The sequence below is a fragment of the Megachile rotundata genome, chromosome 1, assembly GCF_050947335.1.
Source record: "Megachile rotundata isolate GNS110a chromosome 1, iyMegRotu1, whole genome shotgun sequence".
Lineage (NCBI taxonomy): Eukaryota > Metazoa > Arthropoda > Insecta > Hymenoptera > Megachilidae > Megachile > Megachile rotundata.
The window spans coordinates 15,186,083-15,207,303 of NC_134983.1; the positions used below are offsets into that span (position 1 = coordinate 15,186,083).

The 21,221-nt window shown below is 35.8% G+C and overlaps 1 protein-coding gene across 1 annotated transcript in view; it reads right to left on the reverse strand.

The window, feature by feature from the left end:
• Positions 1–6,879: 6,879 nt before the first annotated feature.
• Positions 6,880–21,221, reverse strand: part of LOC143265079 (disks large 1 tumor suppressor protein-like) — a 210,582-nt gene continuing 196,240 nt past the window's right edge. Inside the window, exon 4 of the mRNA XM_076535136.1 lies at positions 6,880–6,938. Coding sequence (XP_076391251.1) covers positions 6,895–6,938 — 44 coding nt within the window. The 3' untranslated portion in view covers positions 6,880–6,894. The remainder of the gene's footprint in view (positions 6,939–21,221) is intronic.

Consider the following 21,221-nt stretch of genomic DNA (forward strand, 5'->3'; position numbering starts at 1 on the left):
TATGGTCTCTATAGAATCATTTATATACAGGAAATTGTTCATAGAACCATACTGTTCTATCACTCGGCGTTATTCAATATTATTGTTGAATAGCTCAAATATGAATACGTTTCAGATGATGTGTAAACCACGCATAAATTAAAAAATCAATTGCAGTCAAATTAATTGCCAATCGAAGTTAAATTTGTTAAAAAATTTCAGAATGTTTCGAGTGTATTTAATTAAAAAGTATCCCGAAACACAATTAGGTTTACATCTATTGTTCTATTGTCAGCATAATCCATTGTATATATTGTTCACGTAGTACCAACAATGACGTGAATTTCGCCGATGTAAAAATTCGTCGATTTCCAAATGTGGAAATAAATCCCTCGCCTAGTGCATGTTGATGCCCATAAGCTCCTCCCTAAGCGCATAATCTGGCCATTATCGGTAAATGCAACAGCGATAATTTCCATTTTGAACAAACGAACATCGTCCGATATTAACATCGTCGACAATCGACAGGTTTTTATTCTATTCAGAAATAAACAGAACGATTCCGCTGCTGCCGGTATTTTCATTTCCATTGACTCTCGGGTCGTATTACATTTAAATCGACATCGTCTTCTGCGTCAGCTGTTTTTGCAACTGTTTTGCGTTACTACCGATATTGTCTACCGATGAACGCTGCATTGGAATATTACGAAACGTTCTGATATTAAAATGCCAGCGGAAGAGGCTTGTAATTTCACTCCGGCGGGGTCCCAACGTGAAATAACCGAAGCCTTCTCCGGCTACGGATAGGAAAGAAAAAGAATAATAAAAGCCGGGAAATTTACGGAGTCTAATTTGCCATTACGCTTTGTTGCAATTCGTGGTAGTCGTTTACGTTTCTTTCCTTCGAATGGAAAAGAAAACACGTATACAAGATACAAGCTTGGCGTTGAAGCAATTATACTATGGCCTTGGAAGTAAAATGCGATGCTGCAGCAACTCTATTATTATAGCCAACTGAAATAAATATTAATCGCTGGATGGCCACGGGGAAAATTTAATACCGCTAATGTTTCGAAATAGGTATTGCAGAAAATTACTTTGTAGTTTTCAAACTATTTTTGGAAATTTGGAATTTGGGAAAATTCAGAAGTTTTAAATTAGCAAATTTTCAGATTTAGATTTAATCAGTATTAGACTTAATCAGATCTTATTAAATTTCTAAATTTTCACATACCAACATTCTCTTTACATTCCCACATTCCCACCTTTCTACATTCCCGCATTCCACGGTCCCACATTCGACATTCCCGCATTCCGGCATTCCACATTCCTAAATTCCACATTCCTAAGTTCCCCCTTCCCAAATTCCACATTCCCAAGTTCCACTTTCCAAAATTCCACATTCCGAAATTTCACATTCCCCAATTCCCACATTCCCAAGTTCCCCCTTCCCAAATTCCACTTTCCCAAATTCCACATTCCCCAATTCCCACATTCCCAAATTCCACATTACCTCGTTCCGCATTCCCACATTCCCATATTCCTACATCGTTACATTCTCGCATTGCTACATTCGCACATTCCTATATTTCACATTTCCAAGTTCCCCCTTCCCAAATTCCACATTCCCAAGTCCCACTTTTCCAAATTCCACATTCCGAAATTCCACTTTCCCAAATTCTACATTCCCAAATTCCACATTACCTCCTTCCACGTTCCCACATTCCTATATCTCTACATTCTCGTATTGCTATCTTCGTACATTCCTATATTCCTACATCTCTACATTCTTGCATTGCTACATTCGCACATTCCCATATTCCTACGTCTCTACATTCTCGCACTGCTACATTCCCACATTCTCATATTCCCACATCTATACATTCTCACATTGCTACATTCTTACTGTAGCACATTTCCTCATTCTCACACTCCCACATTTCTACATCCCCACAATTCTAAATTTACAACTCCGCACATTTCTAAATTTCTAAAAAAAAATATGCAAGTACAAAGACACAAAAATCTTAATTTGAAACATTTAAAAACATGATCGGGCAGTAGGAGTAACAATCCTACCCCTAATTACTCTTTGGATTATCTTCAATATCTATATACAACACATTCGCACATTATCCTTCATATAATATTAGGGATACCGAAAAGTATTCGAAACTTCTTCAATGACTTCAAAGTTTTTCAATGAAAAGTCGAAGGACTTTTTTAAAAAAGAAATCGAACAATTGCCTTTAAGCTGCAAAAAGCGTTAGAAAATGGTGGAAATTATTTTGTTGACTAGCATTTAAGATTTCTTTAATAAATAAATGTTTGTCGAAAGCAAACGAAACTTTGATTATTTTTCCCTAATACATGTTTGATAGAATGTAATACTTATATCTGACAGCGTTTATAACTTTCGTGAAAAGTAATTTTATATAATTTCAAAAATATTAAAAAGTTTAAAACAGTGAAATGAATTTTATCCACTTCCTATCTCCTTGATACAGACGGTAAAATTCAAGCGGAGAAATATTATCGGCGAAAACGAGTAACTACATAACGTCGAATCGCAACGAGAGAATCATGAACCAGAAATATAATACGCAGAATTATTTTCCAAAGCTTCCCGATGCGTTTAACTGTCGAACAAACTATGTCGCGTTTAAACGACATATTCCAGCGTATTTAGTTGTGTTTAAACCCCCTGCGTCGCGAATGGAAAACGACGGTCAACGTGTCGGATTTATATCATATTAACAGCGCAGAATTATATCACGTGTCGACGAGCAATGCGGTAATCCCACAACGAATCGTGGTCGAATTACTCCACGGTTTGGAATTACACTTTTTCTTCTCGACACGTTGCTGCTCTGTCACGCGAAAATCACACGCGTTTACGCTACTTTTAACGCCACGGTGTGTATAACATTCACGTTTCATTTAAAACATCGTCTTAGCCTGGCTTTTTCCTCGTTTCAGTGGTTTTTGAATATTTCTGCCGTGATAATTGACATTTTATATTTATCTGCTGCTTTCTTTTCAGCGTTTACAAGTTTCGATTTAACAAATCTTTGTGGAATTTGTAAGCTCTCAGTTTTCGAATTCGAGGAGTCAGACAAAGAGTTTGGAAATTACAAAATTTAAACAGTAAGGAATTTATGATTTTTACAAATTTATATACTTTTCAGATTTTTTAAATTTCTAAATTTCAAACTTTCAAATTGTCCAATTTTCCAGTTTCGAACGTTTTCATTTTTCCAACAGTATCGATAAATTTCTGATTGCACGATACACGGTAAATTCATGCAATCGGAGCTATCTATCACGAATTTGGTGAAAGATAATAAAAAGCTGCAATTAAAACTGAAATAGCGCAAATGTTTTTCCATGAAATGTTCAAGTTATATAAAATGTAAAATATCACACAAAATATTGGTTTTTTAAACTTTGTACCTTAATATATTTTTACGTTGAATATTCCTATGATTTCATACACCTAAAAATAATATCCGTAAAAGATATACATTTAATTTTTTTTGGTACATCGTTGCGTTTATGAAGAAAACGGAGTCATAGAAAAACAGACAATTTTATACTGTTTAACTATTTTCTCTTCAGTTTTTTCCTAATTCTTACCAAATTCGAGATACGACCCGTTTTGACATGTTATATAAATCAATGACCAGTCGGTTTAACATAATTATTGTACCGTAAAGCCATAGTGACATCAAGAACTACTTTACAGTTAGGCTAGAGTAACATTAAGAAACTTCGTACGCCAGCTTTTGCCGTGCTTGAGGCACACTATAATTTCGCCAGAATAATTACTTTTTGAGTCTGCAAACGCGCGAAGTTTGGACGTCATCTAATTTTAACAAGATATATGATCAAAAGAAAGACTAGAGTTCTCCAAAACCCGTTGTGATGAACATACGCACAGAAAACAAGGGGAGTCATACATAAATGCATGAGCAGAAATTTTCGTCGAAGATGTAACGCACAAATTTTTCACGTATTTTTTATACAGTCGTTTGAATGCATAGAACACTTTGTATATTCTCGTAGAGAATAAAAACAAGTTTCCAGAAAGAAAATAGCCAGGGCAAACGATATTGCATTTTGCTTTCGATTTCGTGGCACACGAGAGCCGTTATCTGAGACAGGAATTTACAACGTCGCGATTCGCCAGTTGCAGAGAGGAGAAACGTCGTTGCTCGAGTGGAACGAACCCGGCTAAATTCACCCAATAATCATCGCAGTGAAACACGGCGATTCGATTCATCGGATGACCCGGTTTTCCGCGTCCTCCACGCTCGATTCGTTCTATTTTCATGCTCATTTCCACCTCCCAGAGACAGCGTAGGAGGAACGCACATCGCCGACGGAGTCACCGTAAATCAAAAGACAATTGAAAGGAAAATCCGATCAGACTTCTCGTTTGCGAACACCGGAGGGGAAGGTGGAGGAAACATCGACAGAAACGAAGTGTCAACAACAGCCAACAAAACGTTCTGTGTTTTCGCCTCGTCGATACAGCGCGGCCTCGCCCACCCATTCCTCCTTGTCAGTTACGTGCTAGTCCCGAGAATTCCTTGTATTAGCTAACCAAAAAAGTTTTGTCGATTTTTGTCGGAACTACTCGTTTCGGAAACGCGATGAACAACAGATAAGCCAACAACAACCGACGCCATTCTGTGTCTACACTTCGCTATTGCACATGTACCCAACGGATTTAAACATCAAATAGGATTAATATGACATGACTGAACACATTTTAATCGATTGGTAACTTGCTTTATGATTTGTCAGTAGTCACAGTTAAAGTATTAATCTTCTGCTCTCCTATGTCAAGTATGGTTCGACATTACAGTTCTTTTGGATCTCATTAATAATTCTGGTAGATAGTTTGGTTGAATATGTATATGTTTATTTACTATTTGTAAGAAGAGAAAAATGTGTTTGACACATACTGCGCCTTGTTGCAATATATTTTATTGAGAACTCCTTTTTTAGGGTTAACAAATTAACCTACAACTTTCAACTGAAGAAAGTTAAAATGTTAGACATGCTATGTAGTTTGCGATCCTTGATTATGTAGACTATGATCAGAATTGAACGACAAATTCAATTGCAGGGAAAATATGAGTGTAGTATATCACGTCCGAATTGTGATGTGTATCACATAAGTATGACATAATATTGTAGGGCAAGGGGTTACACAAATTATAATTGCACTTAAATTCCAAATTGAAGTGTGTTAAAAATTCGAGCAAGATTTGTCACAGCTAAAGTGTGTCACATATGGAAGACGATACTGTAGAGCAAGAGATTAAAGCAGTGAAAAAGTGTTGATATGTTATGTCAATTTTCTATTAAGCAATCTCTAACTATGTAAGTAATAATTGGACTTGAACTCCGAATTGAAGAGTGTTAAAAATTCGGGCAAGACTTGTCACAGCCGAAGAGTGTCACACATGGAACATATGTGCTAACATATGGAAGATATCCAAGGCAAGGGAATAAAATGTCCTTAATCAAAATATTTTATTATTACCTTAATTCCACTTAGTATTCAACAAGTAACACAAGAAAATTAATATTTAAATTAATATATAAAAATAAATAAATTAATTTTGAATTGAAAGTTGAAATGTGATAATCTCTGTTGACACCACTAGTGTTTTTGAACAGATGAGTTAAAGTCATCAAAAATTTTCGTAGGTTGATAAACGAAATTTTCGTGGGTTGGCATCGGAAGACCGACGGTATCCAAACGCGAACGTGGAGGGTAATAAAATAAATTGCAGCACTTAGAGGGAGGCTCCCGGGGCAGCTAATGCTCTTCCTGGCCCTAGCGAGCTGCTCTCGATGCCGGCCGAGTTACCACTTTGCTCTTGCATCCCGTCGACTAAGTTAGCTCGATTAGCGATGCTTAATACATCGCTCCGGCAACTTCACGGGCACGGAACACGAAACCTACGGAGTTCTTTCAACTTTTACCCAACAGCTGACTTTCTACTTGATATCGCGCTGACGAGACAACGAGTATTGGAAATTCCAACTTCGAAAGATCAAAGAAATCTCGATCCTCTTCGAATTCGAGATATTTAGCTGCGCGGATACCTGAACATCGAGGATCTTGTGAACGGTATCAAGAAATGACGTCGTCTGCATTTTATTAAGGCACTCTACCGAACCTGATATCGCTTCAAAGTCTGAGTAGCCAGTTGTTCCGTCAATTACGGGTTAAAGTTCAGGGTTATTCGAGTTATGCTTTGCGTAAATTATTCGGGTTCGTTAATGCGGTGGATTCCGGTTAATCGGGACCGTCGGTATTTGGGACGGAATGGAAACAAAAACTATTGTTTTCGCTTCACTTATATAGGTCGTACGTTTTATTGGGACAATCGTACAGTTGAAAATATATGTTAGAGTGATGAAGCAGTGATTGGAAGTATAGATAAGTCTCGAACGTTGAAAAAGAAATTTCTGAATAAATAAAATATTTAATTTGATGTTACCTTTGCATTCTTAAATACGCATTTAATATTACATTTATAAAAATGTTTAAAATCTGTTTGTAGCAGGATTAATGTTTTCGAACAGATATTTGCAACCGGCTTTTATTCATTGAACTTTTATACTGTTTTCAAATGTTTACTTGAGTATTTGCAAGAAAAGCAGTGGTTGAAATCGTACATTTATCTTCCTATTTTCGGTTTAAAATATTAAATCAGGATCTCGTATCGGACATTGATGCAATGAATAAAGGGGCATTTTAATTCATTTTATATCACGTGTTACTTCTGACAGTCGATGTCGAAATTATAGGAATTTATTGGTGTACTTTTGAACCACAGAATTAAAGCAAAATTTAATACTATAATCGATACAATAAATGCAATAAAATTGGACTTACGTAGCTTCATAAATGGCCGCCAAAGAAAAGATGTACTCACCTGAAACATAAATAAGATTAAATTAGCATAAACATAATTCATCCAAAAGTTACCAAAATTTTCGCAACTTTTCAGATATCATAACGATTCAGAAAATTTCCTGAGCCGCATTAACTTTCAATCAGAGAACTTTCTTTCGATAGATCTCCGAGTTCGAGCTTTCTTTGAGTTAATTACATTCGAATATCCTCTTTAAGTTTGTTAGTAAAGACCCAGAGATGCCGAAGAGCTTCGTTCAAAGCAGTCGCGACGGAAAAAACAAATTCGAGAAGTCGACGTGGTTAATTAAGATTTTCGGATTGAAGAAAGTATTTACAGTTTCATTGAGGAAATCCCGGCGACGTTTATCGTAGATAAACTCTTCTTACAGATAAATGTTTTTAATAAATTTTTATGAGAAAACATTGCTTGAATTTTCGTAGCAATGTCATAAAATGTGAACAGTAATATACAATGTTATAAATTAATATAAAATATGAATATCAGCATATGATAGCAAACGTTAATACAAAACATGAATATCATCATATAATATCAAAAATTAATATAAAAATTAAATATCAATATTCAATGTTAAAAGACAGCATAAAATTTAAATATCAATATACAATATTAAAAGACAACATGAAATATAAATATAATTATTATAATATTGAACATTAATACAAAATACAAATATCATCATATAATATCAAAAATTAATGTAAAATATAAATATCAATATACAATTTTAAAAAAATAGTACAAAATTTAAATATCAATATACGATATTAAAAGAGAACATAAAATATAAATATCAATATATAATATCAAACACTAACACAAAATACAAATAAATAATATCAGAAGTCACCATAAAGTATAAATATTAATATACAATATCAAAAGTGCATAGTGAAAAAAAATGAAACATAAATAGTATAAACTAAAAATTACAACAAAACATAAATATCAATAAACAATGTCAACCTAAGAACCCAGCACTTCTAAAAAACAAACCGCATGAAAATATACTTTCTACAAGAAAAAAAGATATTCGTATAATTAAAATGACAATAACGACTCGTCCACAGTATACAGTTTTTCGAAGGAAGTAGGACAATTTGATTTTCTTTCACAGTCGAACGTTCAGTCCTTTCAATAGAAAGTTTCGAGGCGCTCACGACAAAAAGTCATCCGGTTCGATGATCGTCGCAGAAAATAATTTCGAAAATTGGACCGGGCCGCGAGCTAAAACGTTTCCATTGTTACGACGCTTCCAAAGATTTCAAGGATTTCGAGTTTCCGGAAACTATGGCGATGCACGGAAGGAGCCGTCGGACCGGTTCCTTCGACTTAACTTTTATCGTTCGAGCTGATCGAGAACGCGTACTCGGCAACCTGCTTTCCCGTGAACGGACAAAATTAGGATTCTCTAATGGTACGTAAAGCGAAATGACACCAGAGACACTCTCGCTAATTATTGATTATAGATCCTTCGTTTCAATCAAGAAACTCGTATAAAATTCGAATCGTTCATTTCAAGTATAGCTAGGGTAGTTTCAGGTATAACTGAGGGAACTTTAGGTTTATTTGTTAGGTCAATTTTAAGTATATTGGCTAAGGTAATTTCAGGTATATTTACTGTTTATTCGTCAAATTAATTTTAGTATATTTTCTCTTTAACGCTTGCACTGCTACGTCATCCACATATGGAGTTAATTTTCCATATGAATCTATACTTTACTTGCTTCATTGGAAACACTCGTATTAACTACTTGGAACCATGAATACTATTTACTTTAGATAAAAGTAAGTAGATAGAAAATTTTATATTAATAAATTCATTAATTTTGTTACATGTATAACCTTGTGTCAAAGCCTTCCACACTGAAACCAAATTTTTGAACCACCTTAAATACCTCATTTTTTAATTATCTAATTTCTACAGCAACAACAATATATATTTACGGAAATATTTTAATAGCAACGCAATATCAAATTTAGATCGAATTACCAACTCTATTATCTTTGAAATTCAATTAATTTTCATAGATACGGAAAATATCGAATTAACTGTTGATTAATTTTCAGCGTGCAATTCAAGTCTTATCGATCGAGCGTGTTAAACAATGTTTTCGATGCAACTACACAAAACGTTCATCGCCAAAAACACTCGCACCGTTCGTAAATGTTCATTCCGCGCCATTGGTCCGACAAGCCTCGATTATCGGAACACAAGTCGGAAAAACTTCCGATTAATTAGCCGTTTATTAATTCGTTCGGTAAATTGGCACGAAAGGTAGAAATACAGAAAGAAGGGATGTCGGAGCAATGTAATTTCGTTGGGGTTTTTGTCGAAAATACCTGAAAGCTTGAACTTCTTTCTCGAGATTACGCTCAAAATTTCTTCCAATTTTCATTTAACGATTTGGAAATCAAATTTTATAGGATCAATGGTACTCGCAATTTTAGGCGCTTGAGATCGAAAAATTGTAAACTGTAAGTTACTTTAGAATTACTGATTAAACTTGTTGGAAAAAATTCTTTCAAAAAAAGATTTCGATTGTTTTGATTTTTAACACAGTATTTTTCACGATCATATTATTCGCAAACACAAAGAACTCGCTTTATAACAAACACTTCAATTTACAAATTAACATTGTTACATTATCTCGTATTAATATTTATCGATTTTAAATCGACAGTTTTGTGTAGAAGGGATAAAGCAAATAATGGAATTCATTCGTTCAATAAAATGTGCACCTTTTATGGCTGTAACGCGTCGCACGTATTTTTGATTTCAAAAAATGTGGAATGTCATTATTTAACAAAATTCGTTTCGCGGATGTTCTGGTTGCGTGCTCCAGTATGGCTGAAATCTCATATTTTTTCGTAAAACCAGCACCTGTTCGATCAAATAAAAGCATAACGAATTTCATCGATTTTTCCACTTCTCATAACTTTCGTATTTATATTCTACTAATCGAAATTGCGAATATGTCCGATTGTTGAACACGACTCAAATTATAAATACGTCAAATATTTTTGCTGACGTCACTTCAAATTATATCTGACATTGTTTATCAAAGTTCACGTTTTCAACGAATTATTCTCCTGTTCGTTTATATTTTATCAGAAATTTTGCGCATTCGATCCTAGTTTTATTAACTTTTGACATAACATTATTTCAAAACAAACTATTGTGATATTGCTTCATACCGAACTTTCATGAGACAATGTTCTATATGTTCCTAACGAGGACGAATGCTTTTTGATTTAATACTATTAAAGTTTCTAAGTAAACGATGAATTGTTGACGACCCTCATTTCATTGTTCAAGGTACAATTTTTCTAAAAATATCGGACTTGCAAATTATAAAAAGTTTGATATCGTTGCGTCAACACAGCGTTCTTTCAGTACCAGCCATTTTGTGTTAGGACGTCGGCCATTTTGTACAGTGTGGTTCTGTTCGCGTGTACGTTACGTTCAATCATGCATCATGATCGTCGCTAAAAATTGAACAAAATGCACACAGAACGATGAGCAAAAATAATGAAGACATCAAAAAATATCCCTGTATTTAAAAATCCCGATAGAATAAAAAATAGTGACGGAACATGCGGCTAGCGAAGCGTTAACATAACCGAGACAATACCGCAGAGAAAGTATGAACAAATGTAAGCAAATGAAGGAAGTTATCCAATATCGATTAGATTGGCTATAAATCGAGGAATTTCCGTGACAGTGGAACAGGTTCGAGAGTAGACGGTTTATCTGTTGGAGTAGTTTACGGCACACGATGCCAGAAATTGGAACAGAGACGAAACGAATGGTAATCGCGGTTGGGCCGTCGCGAGGATGCATATATCAATTTTCCAACGTACCGGAGGAAAATGCAATAGAGCGGTAAAAGGCAGAGAGACGGGAGCCACAATCGAGAGATCGACATAAGCGTTTTAAACAAGTATACCCCGCATCGCTTTTGTTCCCCGCGGGCTGTTATATCGTCACTTTACACTGCGCCTGCAGCGGCCATTGTTCTCCCTATGAAATGCCGGTTGACATACTTGACTACGTCGACGGTTCCCTCTTGAACAATGTAAAACAGCAAACTAATGTGTATCTATGCTTGCCTGTTAAAAGGAAACAACCCCTCCTGTAGCCTGTTATTCATTCCTGTTTCGACTCGATGACGAGAAAGTCTCTTGATCCAAATTTTATTCCGAAGATATGTCCGATACAATTATTATATGTATAGGGATACTATTATACCTATAGCAATACAATTACTACACTTAGCAATATAATTTACTGGATAGGTGAGTGGTAAAGTTATACATGTGTATATTGAGCAATACAATTGATATATGTATATGTAGTGAGTAATATAAATACTAGACGGATAGTGTGTGAACAAGGCATATATGCATGCATGTACATACATATAATGAGCGATACAGTTGTTATATGTGTAGTAAGTAATATAATTAATAGACAGATAGTGTGTGATCAAGTTATACATGCATGTATGTACATATGTGTAATGAGCAATACAATTGTTACACATATAGTGACCGATACAATTATTATAGATATAAATGATACAATAAGTACAAATATAATTTTAAAATTGAATTTGTCATTTATTTAGATAATGAGTAACTACAGTTGGAAACCAGTGCCGATTTTCTGGAAACGTTGACAATGGATCGCGAAGCGTATTTTCTTTATCTGCGGAAATCCATTTTGCGAGGTGAAAACCACCTCCTAAAGCAGTAAAAATACGTATTCCGCGTAATGCTCTGACAAGCCGAGCATTTTTAAAATATGCCGATGGTTTCGAAACTCTGCAGCTGCATGGAAAGTCGAAACATATGACACACAGTTTTCTCTAAACGTATCTACCTTAAAAGTTGAAAATCTCTAAAAAGTAACTCTAGAAGCAGTCTAAAAAATATTTGATATTTTAGTGATATACATTCTTAACATTTTTTTAATTTTTACATTATTTTGTTTTGTATTGCTGAGCATTTGAAGGAAGTATATTCAAAAATATTTTATGTCTGTAACAGTTAATATAAATATTTTTAATTATGAAAGTAAAAGAGTTCCTTGAACCACACAATATTTATCGTCACATGACTGACGTTGTAATTAACATATTAAAGCTAAATACACGAACTGAAGAATGACGAGTTTAATTATTTTCAACAAAGAGATCCCCTACCAATGTGACACAAAAGAACTCTAATATTGTAATACTTGTAATATTAAATTCGCGAGATATAAATGTGAGAAAACATGAAATGTCCCATCGTGATATAACTATAGAACAATATTTAACGAATGAAGCAATCTATCTATCTGCGATGTAATCGATTGGATGTTTTGTAACAAAAAAATTGCTGACTCGTCCGTCTCCCGTATCTACAGTTTCTATAACCTTTCAGTGTCCCTGTTATTTCGAGTTTTGAGTTTCGAGCAAGCCTGTCAACGTCGACATTCATCAAAACCGATCGAACTGCAGTCGTCAACCATTTTCGAGCATCAATCTTGAGTAGAAAGAAAGCAATCGACAAGCTAGACGATTCGATCCGTAGATCAATTCGAGAGGCAAGATAGCGATCGGTTTATTTTTCCATTTTTCCGTGGCGTGTTTCGGAGGAACGGCGCGCACACAAAATGGCCGGTTATTAAACCGTGTCGTCGTTGAGCGAGGCTTTGATAATTCAGCGACGGCCACGGCTGGATGCCGGAAGCAACACAATCGCTTAAGAAACAAAGAGCGAGAAAGTTCGCCGACGCTGTTTGATACAAAGGGATATTTTTCTTCCGGGAAGGAGGAAAAAGCGGCACGCGATAAGACGAGGAATTATCTGGATGTAGCGAGGAGCAGGTAGCATTGTTAGGAAACGTCATACTCCAGAAAGAACTCGATTATTGCCGCTTGCAGAGTCGACTCGATGAAATATAGAGGGAACTCGCTTTTATGGTAATATTAAGCAAGCCGATTACACTGCTTCTCGCTCGAAACTTTCGAGCGTTGATTTAGAAGAGAAACTGAGATTATCGCGCGGGAAAACAGAAACGAAGAAAACTACAGATTACACGAAACGTGAAACAATGCTACCAGGATGAGACAACCATTTTGATATAACCTTCGTTCATTTCCAACGTCGATTTATGTCATTCAGAATTTTTATAGATATTCCATATTATCCATATTTTGAAGGTTCTTCATTTATAAACTTCTAAACATTCTTACTTGAAGATGGACAAGTTCTAAGTCCATAAATCAAGACATTGAAATATTGTAAATATCTACATGTCCCAACTTGAAAGTGTAACATTTAAAAATTTCTATATTTGAAGACTTGAAACTTGACAGATTTACAAACTCCTAAACATCCTAACTCAAAGATGATCAAATTCTAAGTTTGAAAATCAAAACTTTAAAATATTATAAATATCTACATATCCCAAGTTAAAAATGTAACAATTCGAAATTTCTAAATTTGAAGATGTAAAACTCGACATATACAAATTCCTAAACAACTTCCTCAAAAATATAAAATTTGTAAGATTACTTAAAAATAAGTACTAATCAGTTTGATTACTGCTACAGGTTTTAAAGCAGTGTTCTAAGTTTTCCCAGTAATGATAGAAGATATAAAACAGTTCACCGTAAACTATCGACAAAATGGCGCGAGCAGATTGGAAATGGTCGATCGCGAAATAAAACAGACTAATTGCTCGCAGACGAGTGGAAACTTGATACGTTCCTGAAGGGTCTCTCGTATTCTGACAGCATCGTACGTGCATCTCAAATAACGTGTACACGTACTACATACATACGTACTTAAGCACATACGTACGTTTTCGTCCATTCAAATTAGTTGAAACGCCGGAAGCTCGGTCGATTTCTCCCGGTCAATGGACCTCGTTCGAACATCGAACTACTTGAAAGCCTTTTTACGAACCAACCATCACGATTTACAGCGTAAATTTTGTTGCGGGGGAATCATTATGAATAAATGAAAGAATAAGCACTTAATCGACAGATAAATGCGAACGTTTCGAGTATTATCGATTGGAGTTACTGGGAAATGTAGTTTTAGCTGATTTGTAGTTGTTAGAGCTATTTAGATTATTTTGTTATGGGTAGGTGTAGTAGAGTCTCGTTATATGGCCTTTTAAGAGGATCGAATGCACTCGTGAAAATTGAGTGATGTAAATAAATGTTACTTTCACTAATCATTCACAATTAATCATCAAGAAAATAATTCTAAAAGCAGATTTTAACCCGCTTAAATTTTCCAGCACCGAATATCGTACTATTTGTCAACTATGCCAATCACCGTGTTAACGAAGAATGATGCGACTAAAAATTGTTTCGCAAACTCAAACAACGTTTGCTCGTACATTTCTCCACGTTCCAGTTGTTCGAAAGCGGAAAAGCTTTTTTTTCTGAATGTATCTGGCATTGGAATGTTTCATGTCATTGATCAAAGTGACCGAAATTAATGAATTTGTTGGAGAACACAGTATACCCCGTGTATCGGTGACGTATTCAAATTAAATATCGATTGCGTTCTGGCTACAAAGACAGAATCCAAATAACACTCGCCGGGATGAGAACGAATGGTGGAAAAACGAAAACAGTCGACACGAATGAGAAGGAATTTTCGCGAGATCCAGCGGCGTTATTAACGTATGATTCTTGGTGTACGACGGATATCGATAAACGGGATATATGAACGCCTTTAAACCCGTCCCGACAATTCACTTTGCTGTCTTAAAACGAGAAAATGTTCGAAAAGTCCCACCTGGAAGGAAAATACGACGATGCAAGATGGTACTATGAAATGATTTAGAGCCAGCTCGGCTCCTCTCGGGTCATCTTGCTCTTCCCTTTTGAATTCCTCTCTCTAGTTTTACCCTCTTACTCGATTTTCTACCCCAACTACTGAACTGCTGTTAGGGTTGAATTATTCCGGCGTACATTTCCATACGACACCTGACACCGAACCATATTTTTTCCACCGCCCTTGTGGAACAAGTTAGTTACTTTTCATACGTTGGTTACGTTTCAAAATTATGATAATTTTGGTAAATTATTAACGGGTACAGTCTATGGCAAATTTGACAATTTAAGGAGGAAAGATGACCAACTAGGTGACTTTTGGGGGTTCTTCAAGATTTCAGAGTTTTGTACTTCAGAGTTGTGGAATATACAGGGTGTCTCACAATTAACGTGTCAAAAAATTTAGAAACTAGAAAATTCGAATTTGTGATCTTTCGGTACCTACATTTTTGATTTCTAAACTTATAAATTTGAAAAATAAAGAATGAAGAATACTTGTAAAGTTGACAAGTTGAATAATTGAGAATTGCAAATATTTGACAATATGAAAATTTGTGAACTAAAAAATTTGAAAGTAATTTCAAAATTTGGGGAGTGTAGAATTGTTGAAGAAAGAAGATTAATCTACAATAGGGATTTACCAGAGCGATAATTTCTTCAGGACATCTCCGAGTATCCCACGATAGTCGGATCAAAAACGGTAGGATTAAGATCAAGAGTAATTTCGTGCTGGTGCATTTCGAGGAGCTACTTTGCTAGGGTGAAGGAAATGTGCACACAGATACTTAAACGGAAAGTCTCCTTTGGTCGTAGCTACGAGATTTCTCGATAGACCACGTTTTAAGAATCGGGTCGAGCGATCGCGTCTCGATCGTTTGCATGGACGACGGGAACGATCGATCGGTAACTCGCGAATTCGAATAGGAAACGCGGTCAAGCACCGAAAATATGGACAGAGAGAAAAAAGGGATTATTGGAAGATTGATAGAAAAAATACGGGTTCGCAAACGATCGGAACAGATTATAGGAAACGGTTATCGACGCTGTAGAATTATCTTTCGAGGGAAAAACATGGTTGCCTCAAACCGTATTCCAAAATGAAGTTTTTTTTATTAAAGTTGACTGTGCACTTTTTTAATAATTATTTCTAAAATGTACATTCATAAGGAAAGTCCTGTATTTAATTATTTTTATATTATAATATCATGAAATTATTTTATGTGTACACTGAAACTAACTACTCATTTAATAATCACAGATACAATCAAATTAATGTTGAATAATTTTTTATTTATTAATATCTCTATTTGTTCGATGAAGACTGAATACTAACAGAAATATGAATATTAAAAATAATTGAAATAAAATATTTGTTATTACTCTGTGCATTTTTCTACATTGCCAATGTACCTCTTTTTACGTGTCATGTAAAACTTCCATCAATTTATAATTAACTTGACAGAAATAATTTATCGAAACTTAATGAAATTTTTCAAATATTTCCTGCTTGAAATGAATATTACAAAGGTGAAAAAAGTTGTCGTGTTTTATCAATGGACCTGCAATATTTAATAACGGAGCGTTTGTCAAAAGAGCTCGTGCAAAATCAGAGAAAATTAAAATGGTTGTAATTCATACAGTTTGGCGAATTCTTTTAAAATTTCTTTAAAATATAAAATTGCATAAAATTTACTTTTTTATTAATTTCCCTGCTTCAAATTTTTGTGAAATTTGTAATAAAATTTAAAGTAGATTTTCTTTGATAGACTCGTAAAATATTGAAACTATGAATTTTGAGCTTCGAGCACACAGCTTTCGGGAGTCTGTTTGTATATAATAGAAGCTGCAAAGGTGATAGCTGGTTCCCGCAGCTTATTGGCCGGCAATCGATTTTATGGTGGACACAAGCAATATTTCGAGGATTAAATTCGAGCCGGCGGTGCAGCGGAATCTTCGAAATTTTTATTCAAACAGAACAAAAAAAATCGGGGAATCGCTTCAATTATCGCGTAAACTCCGAACGTTCTGCGTGAAAAATTCACGGCTCGCGGGGGAAAAAAGCGAATCTACGTCAAATGCTTTTGTCCGCCGCAAAACGCGATCGCTAACGAGAATTTATTTCGTCCAGAAGTAATCCACACGGATTAAATCGTTAGCACGGCTACAATTTGCTGTACGTTAATTATACATACTCGTAACTCGTTCTCTATTTTCTTGAACGACACAAAAAGAGGGAACGGAATACTTGCAGCGTGAAGAAAAATTTCTCTTCCGTACGACGTGAAACGCATTAATACGAGCGTTCATATGTTTAATGCCGGAACCAGATAGAATTTCAATAATCAGCTTAACGATAATATTCTAAACGCGATAACAGCAACGATCCGTTTGACAATTAACTAAGCAGGTTACGTAAACATCGGATCGGTTGAAACGCACGTGTGTGATATACATGGGGCGGCGATTTGCCGAACGGAAAGACACAAATCCCATTTTATCCGGATCAAAATTCGAGCCAATTCCACAGAAATTGTAGTCGATTATAGAAAATAAGGAGATTACCCAGCATGGAACGATCACACGTCGAGTACTCCACTTCTCAGAAACATTTTCCAAATATTCCTCGCCTCGAATGCTTCAGCTACTGGATTACGGAAATGTTCAGGAAGGATAACTTTACGGAGGAACTGTTTAAAATTTTATATTCAACGTTAATACGAATTTGATATTTAATAGTATTAATACAGATATATACTCGAAATATTATTTATATAGATATACTCGAGTAGATACAATTTTATCTACTATAAAATTATAGGACAATTTTTGGAAATAATATAGGTCCTCTGTACGGATGGAAAATTTGTGAATTTTATGATTCTCTATGTCCATAAAATTTTCCTCAAAATTCCTCCAATTCCTCAAATCTCTAATTCTCCAAACCTTCAATTCCCCAAATCTCCAATTTCCTGATTACCCAACTCCCTAATTCTCCAATACCATAATTCCTCAAATCTTCAAATCTCCAATTCTCCAAATCTTCAATTTCCCAATTCCCCGATTCCCTAATTCCCCAATTCCCTAATTCCCCAATTCCCTAATTCCCCAATTCCCTAATTCCCAACTCCATAATTCCCCAATTCCCTAATTCCCAACTCCCTAATTCCCAACTCCCTAATTCCCAACTCTCTAATTCCCTAATTCCCTAATTCCCCGAATCTCCAAATGTCCAAATCTCCAAATCTTCAATTCCCCAAATCTCCAAAACTCCAATTCCTCAAATCTTCAATTTTCCAATTCCCAATTCCCCAATTCCCCAATTCCCTAATTCCCTAATTCTCTGATTCTCCAATGCCTTAATTCCCCTATTCCCTAATTCTTTGATTTCTAAATTCCTCAAATCTCCAAATCACCAAATCTCAAAATCTCAGTCCATCACAGAACTGTCACCAAACTCCACCACCAGATCAATTTAAAAAGTAAATATTGCCCAACAGTATAACAATAATTTCAGTAAATACATCCTTTGTAACACTAATAAACCGAACGTGATCGTTGAATCGATACAAGGATCAAGGGGTAAAGAAAAACACTCGAAAGCCCGATAGAAGTATCAAACAAGGAGCGTATCGTTGTTAAACCAACAAAGGGTAGAAACTGGAGGCCCCTAAATCTCGACAAATTGGCAGAGCAGCATGATACGGATAATAAAACGGCAGTTTATGGAAGGCGTTAGAACGTCCCGAGGAGAAAAATGACTAACAACGACCGGTTAAAAACTGCACGACGATGCTAAGCCAGCACAAAACAACTGATGCTCCTCTGTGAAGGCGCACCGAAAATATTATCTTCCATTAGCGATCATAAAAAGGATCCGAACGTACACGTCGAGTTCTTTGTACCCGCAAAGAACCAAAAACTTAAATAAATTCTACCTTACTGTCTCGCTTTTTTTGATATCGTGGAATTTGTCTCGGTATATCTACCGAAAATACTTCGCGTCGCGCGCAGCTGCCATTTTGACTCTTCAGGGAGACCGCGTTCTGGCGTTACTGATTCTACAAGATACGACTGCTTTGATCTTTACAATTTTCTTCGCTATACACTTCGTACATATTCACGGATGTAATGCTGTGCTCTTTCGGATGTAAAAATTAAAAGGTCGTAATTAGACTTTCATTCATTTCGGTGCGTCGGTAGAAATTACACTCTGGGTTGGGTTACGTTGCTTTTATTGGTAAATTTATTCAATTTATTCAATTTATCGACGCCTTTTTATTTGATAGATGTATATATGGCACTATGGGTTTTTGTATTTTAGAGTATCTCATCAAAGCAAAAAAGACTGAGGTGTAATACAAAATTATTTAACCAGTATTAATTATATAAGATACAGTAGTATCTCGTTATATGGTCACATACATCTCAGCGATGTATAAATCGAAGATAGTATCTGCGTCTTTAACAGTAGCGATGGTGGCTCGATTTGAGGAAAAAGCACGAGGGAAAAACAAAGTATTCGAGCGAAACTGTAAAATATTGCTGCTCACGGTGTGAAATGAGCGTCCTTAACGACTATGCGACCTAGTTCGATGAAAAACGCGAAGGAAAAACGAGGTACACTGGCGAGTATGGCAGACTTTCATAGGAAAAATGACGATGTGGGAAAAAGATCTTGCAGTGCGCTGATTTTTGGTTGATCAATCTTCGAATTTATCATGCGACAAATGTAGGACTTTAGGGATTTGCGTATTTACAGATTTGGTACATGTGAAGCTTAAGCATTTGGAGATTTGTAGTTCAGAAATTATGAAAATACGAAAATTGAAAATTTTGAAATAGAAAAATCTAAAAATGTAAAAGCTTAAACGTAATTTAAATACATACTTAACCGTTTAACACCGTAACAGTATCCAAGCTACGTATCCCGTTTATCTTCATCCAAAAGTGTACGTTGCCTCCAAGTATCGACACAGAACTCAGCCTCGTATCAAGGCGAATTGAAAGAAACGAGGTGAAAAAATCCGTAGCGAAACGCGGCAGATATTCTCATCGTAGCTTTTCGTCGGAGCGAAGGTTTCAATTGAAGCCGGTCTAGAAATGAAAGCGCAGAGCGAGGGAGATAAAACGGAAGGATATAGTGCGGCGTGGCATCGCAAGAAGGTCGAAAGATATCGTGGTTCCAAAACCAGAAAGAAATTTGAGAAATGTTCGAACCAGGTTGCCGGCTCTAAAAAATAATGTTAAAGATGACCAGAACGAGCGTATAAATTACGGCGTGTTGGCAAGGAACTGTACGGGGGTGGGAAGCAAAGGGGTGAAAGGAAACAAAGAAACGAAAGGGAATATGGCGGGAAGAAAGAGGTCGACGCTCGTAAAAAGGAACGCATACGAATCGAAGAACGAGGCTTAAATCGAAATCCTCGCCTTCATATTTCTTCATGAATTTATGGAGGACCGGGTAAAATTTGCTTTTATTCTCGTGTCCCTTCGTAACCGTTTCTTTCCCGGGTAACGCGTTACCCGAACCGACGTCGCTTGGATTTCTGTGTTTAATACGGCCCGTTTAACGAGATTCCTCTATTTCCCGACAGGTTTTTACCCCTTTTCTTATTTCGCCGCATACGCGCTCGCTCCCCCTTTTTTTACTTCGACCCGCGATGTATGCAAATACACGCGCATATCTTCCGATCGATACAAAAATACGGATGCATAAATATTTCATCGATCCGGGAAATGAAATTCGAGGAAACGGAGAGCAACCGTGATGGATTTGCGAACGTAAGAAAGATCGTCTAGTTTGTTTGCTAAACAGACAAGGAAGGAAATGCACATAGGGGAATATTTTGCAATGTTAATATTTTATACGTTTGCTGGGAATAAATCTTGTAGGGATTAGATTTTCAACATTCTTCTGGCTAAAGATTCCCGTAAGATTTTCTTTGTAAGATTTTCTTTGGAAATCTTAGAAATTCTGCCTAGGATTTTTTTACACTGTCATGAAGATGGGTTACTTTATGATTCGTTGCAGTTATGCTAGGATTGTTGATGATCACTGCAGAGGTCGTTAGGAACAGTCTGAATCCCCTTGGACTTTGTTACATTATTACAAAGATTCCCTAGCACTCCACGTAATTACTGTATAATGTCCTAAATTTCGTAATTTAATTTGCAACTTTACAAATTAGTAAATCAGCAAATTTCCAAGTTCTCAAATATAAAAATGTTCAAATGTCAAAAACTTCAAATTTCCAAAGCTCCAAATTTGCAAAGTAATAAATCACTAAATCTTCAAATCTTCAATAACCTACAGCTCGAATTCTCCAAATTCTCCATTCCTCAAATTTCGAAATCCCGAAATTTCAAATTCCCGAAATCCCTAATTCCCCAAATCCCAAATGCCCCAAATTGCAAATATCCCAAATCCCAAATTCCC